The 12,209-nt window shown below is 40.2% G+C and overlaps 1 protein-coding gene across 4 annotated transcripts in view; it reads left to right on the top strand.

Annotated features, from left to right (window-relative positions):
* Positions 1 to 12,209, top strand: part of LOC122871278 (anoctamin-4-like) — a 50,682-nt gene that overhangs the window by 21,794 nt on the left and 16,679 nt on the right. For all 4 annotated transcript variants that reach the window (XM_044186197.1, XM_044186198.1, XM_044186200.1 and 1 more), the window contains 12 exons: positions 753 to 953; positions 1,497 to 1,645; positions 1,893 to 2,042; positions 4,767 to 4,867; positions 5,294 to 5,338; positions 5,426 to 5,557; positions 5,757 to 5,863; positions 7,910 to 7,965; positions 8,149 to 8,270; positions 8,557 to 8,691; positions 9,389 to 9,485; positions 9,779 to 9,839. In XM_044186197.1, the coding sequence (XP_044042132.1) occupies positions 753 to 953; positions 1,497 to 1,645; positions 1,893 to 2,042; positions 4,767 to 4,867; positions 5,294 to 5,338; positions 5,426 to 5,557; positions 5,757 to 5,863; positions 7,910 to 7,965; positions 8,149 to 8,270; positions 8,557 to 8,691; positions 9,389 to 9,485; positions 9,779 to 9,839 (1,356 nt within the window). The remainder of the gene's footprint in view (positions 1 to 752; positions 954 to 1,496; positions 1,646 to 1,892; positions 2,043 to 4,766; positions 4,868 to 5,293; positions 5,339 to 5,425; positions 5,558 to 5,756; positions 5,864 to 7,909; positions 7,966 to 8,148; positions 8,271 to 8,556; positions 8,692 to 9,388; positions 9,486 to 9,778; positions 9,840 to 12,209) is intronic.

Genomic DNA, 12,209 nt, shown 5'->3' with positions numbered 1-12,209 from the left:
ACTGTTTGGAACTTTTATAAGGTGAAAGTCTGTTAATGTTGTGTTTACAGCTGGTCGTGTTGCCCCCAAGTGGCCAAAAAATCAATTAATGCAGGTTTAAACTGTTTAACTGGGATTCGACTAGTGAGGGAAAAAACATTTATTACACAGTATCTTTGTGTAAGTAGTCCCTGGGTTTAATACTGGTCTAACACAGCCTTACTTTGGTATGAAAATTACATTTTTAACCTACTTGTAAAACAGAAGTTATTGCTTTAAAGAAGACATTTTATAAAGCAATAGGCTGCTATGACTATAGTTGTAGGCACCGGTCTTGTGTGAATGGTGACAACCTAGAACCTTACCCATGAGCAATGATCTGCTTAGAGTAGCTGAAAATTGTGTGTAAAAGGGGCTTGAAAGTACATTTTTACTGCTAAACCACAATGCACTTATACAATAACATGACCATAATATATCAGCGGTGGTTGATAGGTTGGCTGATCAAGACTAATAACTCAGCCAATACAGTGCTAGTTGCTGACTTAGTGGCTTTCAGAACTCACAATGAGCTCTTTTTCACTCTGTCACCTTTAGAGTAATCCTTTTTTCTATACTGTACTTTTTGTGTCTTTACTATGAGAGCAAGAAACAGATCACAAAAGGGACAACAAGTAGCACCAATGGGTTACTTAAGTTAGATAGGCTTTTATACATGAGAAGAGACATGCTGTAATAAAAAAGTGTAAAAACGTTTTCTCTATGTCCTACAGGTGTGAGTTTATCTCTACATGGGTCTGAGCCCCAGCGGCAGAGCCCCCACCGACACAGAGTCCCGCTGCAGCCCTCGGCCTCAGGCTACCAGGCAGCGGACAGAGCTCTTGCCTTCTCCTCCTGCGGGAAGGCCGATATCATGGAGGAATCCTCGGTTGAAGCCCCGGACTCCAGCACTCAAGACGATGTGCCTCCCCTCGGTGAGACATTGTGATACTGGGCAGCTTACAGTTTTAAGTGTGTGCAACAGGGCAGTGTGTGATGTGAACGCACCACTAGTACACTGAAACCCTAGAGCTGTGTATACACAGTAAGTTTGTGCGGCAACATGTGGGTGATTGGGTCATTACTATGTTTAACATGAAAGGTGTCGCTCGTAGTGAAGAACCCACAGAGACTCATCAACCGACTCTGCTGTTCCCCTCAGCTCATAAAGAGAGAGAGCATATTAGCGACTTCCAGCTCATTATTTTGGTTTTACGGCCTACAACTATTTTGTTTCGGTCTCTAGCCAGCTGACTAGCTGGTGAACAAAGTGGAGCATTAAGCAGCTAAAGAGACAGATTTTGGTTGAGACCAAAATAGAGCTAAAGGGAGAGAGTGAATATTGGAGTTAAATTCATCAGGTGGCCAGAAACATAACGTTGCTCTGTGTCTGTTGGTGTGTAAATATTCACTAAGCAGCATTCACTGCCATATTACTGTAATATTACTTTTATACACTCTGCTCATCTTCCCTCCAGCTGTGAAGGATGTTAATGTGCTGCTTCAGAGAGAAAGGTCCGAGGACATCAGCAGTCCGTCCAGAGACGACGACTCCACCCTGCTGAACCCGGGAACCCACAGCAGTATCCTGGACGACAACACAAAGTCTGATTCTGGCCTCCCAGAGGTCAGTGGTGAAACTAAATCTCTGGGCTCCCTGAGGTCATTGCTCCTTTCAAATGAAGATATAAGCCAGAGTACTTTATAGAGTGATGTGTGTAAAGGTAACAACTAGGTTAACACCCACTTATATATCCATCCATGCTAAACAATGGATGAGAAGTAATTTAAAACAAGTTTAGAGACTCTTCCTCCCAATGGCCAGATACTATTCTTTCCTGATTCGCTCTCTCTCTCTGTCTGTCTGTTCTCAGGGCAGGAGTAAGTCCAGCGGCCTTTGCTTCAGTGATGGAAAGAGCCGTATTGACTACATCCTGGTTTACAGGAAATCCAGCTCGCAGTCAGAGAAGAGGGAGGTATTTGAGCGGAACATCCGTGCAGAGGGCTTACAGATGGAAAAGGAGGTAAAGAACATTTACACTCGCTGCTTATTTCATTATGTTGACCAGGGTTCAGCTAAATCAGCATGTCAGTTCTGGCCTTACATTAAAATCCAGATATTAGCAGTTCTGTGTCATCCAACATAATACACATTAACACTGACAAGTGTCAAGTAAGACCAGAAACATTTGCTTTGATAAACTGCAGAAACGTTTCCAAACAAATTCCAGTCTCAAGTTACAAAAGCATAAAGTGAAATCTTGTATTAATTGATTTTATAGCAGCGCAACAAGCTGTAAACACAACATTGACATATTATCACCTTATAAAGTTGATAAAGCAAATGTGTTAGCAACCAGTTACTATTACACATCCAGCAGACACACAGCAACATTAGTGTTCAGAGTGGTGTTTCCTCACCACCTGAAGAATGTACGTCCACTGTTCACTCTTCTTCTAATACAGTTTTGGTCTCAACCAACCAACTATCTGGCTCTTTAGCTAAATGTTCCACTGTTCACCAGCTAGCCACTAACTTTTTGTGTGCCGTTTGGTGCTGAGCAGGTAGTGAACAGTGGGTTCAGCAAAGCTTTTTTTGCTGAAAACAGCTGCCTGCTTCGGCTGGAGACAACATTGATGAGAGCAATGAGACTGAACCAAAACAGTGAAGTTGCGGACTGTAAAACCAAAGCAATGGGCTAAAAGATGCTAAAAACACATTGCAGAGCTTCAAAGAGATGCAGAGTCGGGTCAAAATTCTCTGTGGGTTTCTCACTACAAGTAACACATTACACATAGTCATTTGATCCATTGTTTATGTAAAAATATTGATTGGAGCAGCTTTAAAATTGGATATTTTGTCTGGCCACCAGCCCGAAAAAGGTTGTTTTACAGTGACGTGTAATGTAGGAGAGCAAGAAATTATTTATATTTGAAAAGATGTAACCACTTAATGTGATATGTGTCGTAATGTACATGTCAGCACCCACAAATGCAGAACACTAGGAGTCAGTATTTATTCACACAGATGTTAGTGCAAAAATATAGTCTTTTCTCGAGGGGGGAATCAGAGCTGTCCGCTACAGCTCTTGAGAAAGCGGTGAACTCAATCCTGGACGGACTGCACAGAACCAAGACCGGAGGCCCGCAACGGCTCCGAAGAGTGGGTGTGAGCTGGCTCCGAGTGGAACGGGGGTTTTCACAGGTGGAGCAGGTAGACCGCTGGCTAGCTGGTGGAGCAGGAACAGGACGGGCAAACAGGTTGGCAGAGATCCGTGAGGTGACGTGGCTGTGATCACTGGAGAGAAGGATGTCTGTGGCAGAAGCAAACGAGAGTTTACAAAAAAAAAAACAACACACGATTACTAGACAGAGCTACAACTGTACTTAGCTGTGTGGCACGAGGGGCCATTACGTATGCTCGTACAGGTATATGGAGACGATCTGGCACTGGAGACGAGGAAGTGCCCGGTCTTTATGCTGTGGAGACTGATGGTGATTGATGACAGGTGCGCCAGTGATGAGCAGCAGGTGGAAGCCCGGCGAGCTGGAGCACACACACACACACACACAGACATACACTACCGACAAACGGAGGACACACACACGGAGAGGAAAAACTGCACAGAATACTGCAGAGATCACACAGCATGGTGCCTGACCATGGCAATATGTCTACTTCATTAATGAATCAGAATATAAAATGACTATCAAAATTGTCATTAAACATTAACATGTTTTTTTCTTTCCCTCCACTAAAGAGAGGTCGAGTTTATTCACAGAGCAGAACTTAGCTGATAGAGATTAAGTGTCTTACTCAAGGGCACCACAGCAGGGCAGAAGCTATAATCATGGGGCTCCACCTGAAGAATAGCCTTTCTAATCACATCAGGCCTCCATTTCTGTGTTGAGAAAAAAATATTTTTGCTATCATTGCTCAGTAAAGCGGTTTTTCACTTAAACTGATGATTGCACATAAGGAAGCTTGGTAGGTTCTTTTATAGACCGAATTAGCTTTGCTGTGATTACTTTGGCAAACCTGCAGCTGCATTCACAACAACGTGCAACATAAGCAACATCAATACCAATTTGTGTGAAGCAATTTAATGCTCCATCTTATAATGAATGTAATCTCAGTGGCCAGATTGCTGAATTTTAAAATGTTCAGAGCCTTTGTGTCCAGTCCTACCAGGGCTGACAGCTGAGTGCTGTTGTGGAGTTCATTGGTGAGCCACCACTCATAGAGCGAAAACAAATGTGCTTTTGGCAATCTTCTCCCCTGCTGCTTCTTATTTAGCAAAACTGTCACTTGAAAGAGTGGAAAATGTGGATGTTGTGATCTGTGTGTGTGTGTGTGTGTGTGTGTGTGTGTGTGTGTGTGTGTGTGTGTGCTAACTTCTGCACTAACATGATGCAGTAACATCAAGGTCATCATTATCTAGAACATTCAGGGGAAGACAATGGTTCTGGTCTCTTTCAACAGCCCACGTGTGTGCTTTTCTTGCGTGGATTCATTTTGTTATTTTTAGGTCTAGTTAGCTCCTGATTCATGTACCTTTAGACTGACTCCTACTCAGTCAGACACTACAGGTGAGGAAAAGAGCTGAACCTCGCAAACATGCTGATGTTGAATAGATGTTGATGCGGCTGCCTGCACCGAGATGATATTTTGTAGTCCTCCCTATTTTAACTATTTTATCTTCTTTGCTGAAATGAAATTGTTGTGTGTGCATTTGGTTTCTTTACAGGCCTCATTAACAAACAGTGACGTGATTTTTCTGAAGCTTCATGCACCATGGGATGTTCTCTGTCGCTACGCAGAGCTCATGAACATTCGCATGCCTTTTAGGTGAGAGTGTGTTTCATCAAAGGTCTAAAAAAAAACGTGTTTAATGTATTTCCTTCCTTGTAAAAGATTTGTTGGTGCATTGCTGCCATTCTTTGCATGTTACCTTCACCAACTGTCCAATCTGCCGTCAAAAACAGGGGCCCATTTGTAAAAACTTTGCTCCGAAGTGCTACTAGTGGTCGAAGACCACACCTTTAAGACCACACCTTTAATGTTTGTATTATTAGTAGTATTATCGTATTTATTATTAGCAGCAATAGTAGTAATGGTAAAAACATAGCAGAACTGATACTTGTAGCAGCAACAGAAGCAGTAATAGTAATAATGGTATCAGTAGTAGTAGTACCATTCAGTTATGTTATTATCCTCATTACTTAACTGTACTAAATACTGAATTAATTATTCCCCATGTCCAACATATACCAGGAGGAAAATCTTTTACATGCACCGACGGCACAAGTTCATGACCAGGTGAGTGTTCAGTCAAAGAAGCAGCATGAGATCAGCGGATGAAGCAAAACTCTGCTCTGGCAGCTTTAACGTGAACTTCACTTGCAGGATGGAGAAGCGCATCAACAAATTTCGTGGCTGGCTTCCCCGCAAGCCCATGAAGTTTGACAACGACACTCTGCCCGACCTGGAGGAGAACGAGAGCTTTACCGCCCCCTTCAGTCGATCAAGGATACATCAGTGAGTTTTTATGGAACTGCCCTTTAAAAACTCCTTTAAAAGCCCTGAGAAATGACTTGAACTTTTGTACTTTTGCCACTTGAAATTCTCTCTGTTGCCTTTCTTATATAAATTCACACACACACACACACACACACACACACACAGAAATATCATTCACAGCTGACAGATTTGTAATAACTGGTTCGTTTCACTGCAGTTTCATCATCCACAACAAAGACACTTTTTTCAACAACGCCACCAGAAGTCGCATCGTTCACCACATCCTCCAGCGAGTCAAATATGAGGAGGGTAAAAATAAGATGGGTGAGTTTGCCCGTGGGCATTTTTGCAAATTCTAGAAATATTAGAAATGAAAGGAAAATGGAAGCTAACTTGGGAAGGGCTGCAGAAAGAAAAAGGATAAAAGAAATTCAGTGGTTGCACATCTTCACTGTATTTTCAAGTCCCTCTTTGTTCCACTACACCTTAATTTTGCAGTTAGTACAAATGTTGCCTTTTCCCTAAAATTTAACTGAATTTATCTTGTACTATAGGGAACAATAAAGGGTCTACCTATGTTCCCAGGGCCCTATATTCCCCAGCTCTATATAGCACATAATGGGAACCTGAAAAAGATGTTCCCCAGCTCTGTGTTCACTTAATATGACATGGGCTATATGGCCATATGGCTCTCAATATAATAGGCCTATACTTGAGGGAACTTATCAAATGGTTGGAGTCATGGACTCACCAAAGGTCATAGCTTAATGCTTCCTCAGGTGAAAACATGCAGCAATAAAACATTCTGGGTAGTTTTGTGGATCAAACCCAACCCAAACAAGACTTTGAGTCAAGTCTGAGTAAACCTTTATCCACAGAACCACCCAGACTCACCACGGATGTGACAATTCTTTTAGAGACCTTCAAAATCTAATAAAATGAAAACAATTGGTTTTGTTGTATTTATATAGTTGTTTTGAAGCCCCAATAAAAAAAACTGGATAATATTTCTGAAATATTTGAACTTGAAACGGGTCAAATTTGACCCAAACACAATAGGAGGGTTGATGTGTGTTAACAGAATATTGAACTGGGGAACATAGAACCCTGGGAACATAGATACAGTAGGGCCATCACTTTATTCAAAAGTTCAAGTTTCAACTAATTTGAACATGTAATTCTGTCAAATTAATTTGAACGTAACCCATGTATCCTAATCCTAAACTACGCTGTAGAGTTGATGTTGTTTTGTCCATTCCTGATGACACCCCTCGTTATTTTTTCCCCACCCGTTTTGTGGCAAGTCCCACCTTAGTGTGCTGTGACCTAGGATGATAGAGATCCTTAGTGCTTCCTCGCCTGTGACTTATTGCCTTAATTTTCTAGTTGGTCTTTATTACAAAATAGGAAAGATCTGATTAGTTAATTTACCACACTGGCACTAATACTTCTGAGGGGCATACATTAAGAAAATAAGCATAGCTTTTTCCCTATATAAAATAATAAATGAAATGCTTTAATTTTAAATAATTTTGCCTATTTTGTTATCTTATACAGTTCACTAACCCTTGTTTTTCTTGATGGCAAAACATGGTTCAAGATTGAGTGTAAAATGTTCATTGAATAAAGTTATGGTTATGAATACATGATTTGCTGAGAAGCAAATGTTATATGAACAAGGGCTTAAATTGAATTAATTTAAAGTTAAAATGAATTGTATCCCCTCTGTAGATTTAACATATATTTATATTTGTATTATTATTACATTATCGTCAGCGTCAGTAGTGTCACTAGTGTTGCTTGTGGGACCTGGCAAAAATTTGACAGAAAAACCAGTGATGCTAGCATCCAATCACAAGGAAGCGTCAAAGTAATGAGCTAGCCAATTACAGCACAGTAGGGCAAGACTTGCTGGACAACGGGTGGGGGAAAAATAGCGATGCCTCACTAGTGCTAAGCTAACATATTTTACAAAGTTTACAAGCAAACAGCCTTATAGTACCTTTATCCATGATTTTAACATCTGTAGTGTTGAATTCAAAATGGTTCTTCACATTACTTCTCATTTGGTTTGGTGTCATGATGATCTGTTCAGCATGGCACTCAAGTTTTTTCCAATTTCCGTTAGCAAAGAGAACAACAGTAGCATAGTTAACTCATAAGGTAACAGGACATACAATGCCCTCGATGGACAGTGTTTTTTTTTACAAACGCCCTCCACTGGAGTAAAAGACATGCTGTTGTGTTTATACACTGAGAATTTGGAATTTGAACAGATCATGTTATAGCCCTAGTATCTGCTACACTGTTTGACTGACAGCATCTGGCATTTGTTGCTCGTCTTTCATGATTCTCTGTTTTTGATTCCAGGACTTAATCGTCTTTTGAGCAATAATTCATATGAGGCAGCATTCCCTCTTCATGAGGTAATTTGGCTGATCTCCATAAAGCCATTAATTAAATAATCTGTCACCTGTTTTTAAGTCATGACTGCTTTATGTGTCATATATGCGGTCATGGATTTCATGTTACACCAATACATACGCAGTTTATGTTTCTCCATGTCTGTGTACGTGTGTGTGTGTGTGTGTGTGTGTGTGGGCTAACAGGGGAAATACCACAGCAAAAACTCCATCAGAACCCACGGAGCAGAGAACCACCGGCACCTGCTGTACGAGTGTTGGGCCTGGTGGGGGGTTTGGTACAAGTACCAACCGCTTGACCTCATCAGGTAACTACATTCAGACATTCAAACAGGTTTAAATGTCATATTTAAAATCCAAACAACACGGCAGGTGGTAGTAGCAGTAATACACTATTACCTTCATCTAATTTTTTATCATAAAGTGAACAAGCTGCGACAGGCTGCAGTTGTCCACAGCTTCTCTCCGAACTGTCAGGATATAAATCTGCTGTTTTACTAGATACAGTATATTTCTATATGGATGTTTTTTCAAGGATACTCAAACTAAAGAATATCTCTAACTCGTTCCTCTTGTGCTCTGCTGTTGTTTCAGGAGGTATTTTGGGGAGAAAATCGGTTTGTACTTTGCCTGGCTCGGCTGGTACACGGGGATGCTGTTTCCTGCAGCTCTGGTCGGCCTCTTGGTATTCTTGTATGGCATCTTCACTCTGGAGCACTGCCAGGTCAGGTAAACACACCTCCTCTCTTTTCTGATAAAAAAAAAAGAAATTGTGTCGCTAGAGCTGGTAGTTGTATTCAAAGCATTTTACTTTTTAAACTTTGAGTTTCTACGGAAGAACAAGCCTTATCTGCTTCAAATTTTTGTTTGTGTTTGCTGCACAAATGGTCTGTAAGTACAGATCAGACACTAGTCAAGTCACTTTTCTTAAGGCAATACTAATTTAGTATTACAGATAAGACAACAGAGTGTGAAATTGACCCTTGTAACCCTTGTAGTATTGGATGCCTGTTAAATGAAATAAAGGAAATTAAACTTATTCAGGATTGCCTGGGTAAAATAAATGCTTTACGTGTAAATGCAAATGAGCTCTGTGATCACTTTATAAGACTGAAACACTGTGCAGTGCTGCAGAACAAGAACAAATTCTTTTTTCAGAAGAACATAACTTTATTGACAACTTACATAAACAAACACACCTCCTCTCTTTTCTGATAAAAGATTTATGTCCCTAGAGCTGGTAGTTGTATTCAGATGATTTAATTAAAACACACATTCAAAGCTGTCCTTGCTTGCATTTTTTTCAGAAGGCTCAAAGTTGCATCAGCTTGGTCTTTTGCTATGTTGACCAAAGGCACTTTCATTGTTGCTGGACATTGTAATACCAACTTTACCAGAGTTTGATGAGCTAAATGTTGTTCTCCAGTAAAGAAATCTGCCAGGCCACTGACATCATCATGTGCCCCATCTGTGACCAGTACTGCCCCTACCTAAGACTGTCAGACAGCTGCATCTACGCCAAGGTACTGTCACCTCAGCAAGGGGACAAAATGTTCCCCACAGCTGTTGTGTACTTTGTTATTGTACTCATGGAAAGTGTGTTATGAGTCAATGAATTGTAACAATATGTAACGTTTTAGCTCAATTAAGGCCAACTCTGGTGTCAAAATGTGTTTGACTCAGACATTTTGTGGTCAGGGATCAAAACTAAACCGCATTTGTTGTTAAAGATAAATATTAACTGTGAACTTCAGCTAAATCATGTTTCTATCAAATTTTTTTGCATCATGTTAAGGATTTCCTTTCTTCTTCTAAGGTCACCCATCTCTTCGACAATGGGGCGACTGTTTTCTTTGCTGTATTCATGGCTGTTTGGGGTAAGTCGAACAGTTTACATTTCTGCATAAACTCTCCAGGTGTTTCTCCTCCTAGAGAAACACTTTGGATGTACTAAAAAATTACAAATTGGAAACCTGCATTAATAGATTTTTTGCCACTTGGGGGAAGCACAACAAGCACAAAACATTGACACATTATTAACTTTGAAAGTTAATATGGCTAACATGTTAGCAAAAAAAAAAGCCTATTTACACACCCAGCAAACACAAAGCACATGTTCACCTATGACTGTAAGTCCAATATTCTCTCTCCTTTTAGCTCTGTTTTGGTCTCCACCAGCTACTGAGGGAAATATCTGTTTCCTTAGCTACTAAATCCACTATGTTCACCAGCTAGTCGCTAATTTTGTCTGCTGTTTGGAGTTTTATTACTGAAAGCAGCTGCCTTCTTCTGCTGGAAGTGACACTGATGAGAGCGGTGAAACAAAAACAATGAAAGACGCTAAAATGCAACACAGAACTGAGAGGATTTGCTAAATTGGGTGATAATTCTCTGTGGGCTCATCACTATGATCAACACTTTTCACATTACACATAGTCATTTGACCCATTGTTCATATAAAAATATTGATTAGTGCAGCTTTAACTTCCTTTTTTTATTATTCAAATGATGAAAAAATATCAAAGGTCTCTAAAAACAAGTTAAAAAGTGACACATATTCCATTGCATGTAGATTGTAAATTGTTTAAAAAGGATGCATTCACTATATTCATCATGAAGTTAACCTTGAATGTCCACATTTTCATCTACTTTTGGTAAACGCCAGGAGGATCAGGAGCCTGTCAGCGCTGAACAAGGTCCCAGGGTATGGAAGGTGCAAACAGAGAGTTTGTGACGGGTTCATATTCTTCAACTGCTGCAGACACGGCAGGTGATGAAGCAGCAGCAGCATCATCACATAGCTGATAGCTGGCCTGTTTAGAAATGTCTAGGTGGAAGGGTGACAGGGCTGAGGAATACAAAAGAAAGGAAAATTAACCAAAAGTCACTCCGCTGAAGAAAAAGAAAATTCTTAGACTATTAATTTTTTTCCTATCCTGTACAAACTACTTGACTAATATGCTGTTTAGCACAGTGAACAAGGGGGCTGACAAGGCCATTTTCAAACCGTGGCAGGTGAGAAAGCTCTCACCCAGGGAGAGACAACATTCTCAGTTCATGCTGCTTCTCTCACTTTATTCCATGCCATCTAAACATATTTAGTCTGAAAAATATTGTAAATATGCTACAAAATCAGACCAGAAATATGTGATTTGTATTTGTTACAAGTAGTACAGTAAACTTTTGCAGAAGAGTTTTGCATTGCATGGACAGTTCATATTGATATTAAATATTGGCTGCATCCTGCTTCTTAATCTGTGTAATAGTTTCTCAGAAACAACTCACACCACTTGTAAAGTTATGTTATTTTAAATTTTTTGATTCAATGATCGAGATTCGATATCGACAATCAACTTTGTTGATTTGAATAATTCACATACCAGCCTAAAACAAGAACAAAAACTATTGCAGCAAACTAAATTCTCACCAATGAGTTTGTTTACAGTCTCTGGGTGCTTGAGAGCCTCTCGTACTCTGTTGTCGAATCTCCAACATGTCAGCATGAAGAACAGAGCTAAACACAGCTGGAGGGCAAAGGTCAACACGCCCAGCACGATTATGGTGTTGTTAACTGTTGAGGGTAAAGAGGAGAGAAGAGATACAAGATTTAATATTGTTTTGTAGCTTAGTGCTGAGTTGTGACACGAACACTGCCAGGACATTTGTATATAGCTAAAGGTGTATGCAGTCATTGTTCTATAAAGTACAGTACTTTGTGCTTTTTAAGTTACCCAGAAGTGAGGACATGGTAGAATTGTTTAATTCATAGACAGTAAGTGCTATGGCTCTCACACTACAATATACGTACTAATGAAAGCAGTGCAGGCCCTGTTGCATTGGTGTGTGTTAATAATTCAGACACTCAGACATATTCAGACAATGTCCTCATTGCAGTGGAAACCCTATCGGTTTCACACTTATAAATGCTTAATGGTGAATTGCAGATATAGTCGGACTAATATGAAGTCAAGGCAAAGTAAAGAAAAAGTTGTATGAAAAAATGTAAAGCCAAACATTGTATTTTTTTAAATGTGAATGCATTACCTGTAAAGGTTGCTATATTTGTCGTTTGACAAAACTCATACCAATTTGACATGCTGGATCCCCTATAATTTAAAGCTACAGAATCACGAACTGTAACATTTCCAATTAAAAGTCACAGTACCAGCTGATGATAGGTGTGGCGTTGACTCCCAGTTGGTGACCTCTGGCTGAGAGAAGCCCAGAGTCAGGTTTTGGTTCTGGAG

This window comes from Siniperca chuatsi, linkage group LG23 (assembly GCF_020085105.1).
Source record: "Siniperca chuatsi isolate FFG_IHB_CAS linkage group LG23, ASM2008510v1, whole genome shotgun sequence".
NCBI lineage: Eukaryota > Metazoa > Chordata > Actinopteri > Centrarchiformes > Sinipercidae > Siniperca > Siniperca chuatsi.
This window is presented reverse-complemented; position numbering and strand designations above follow the sequence as displayed.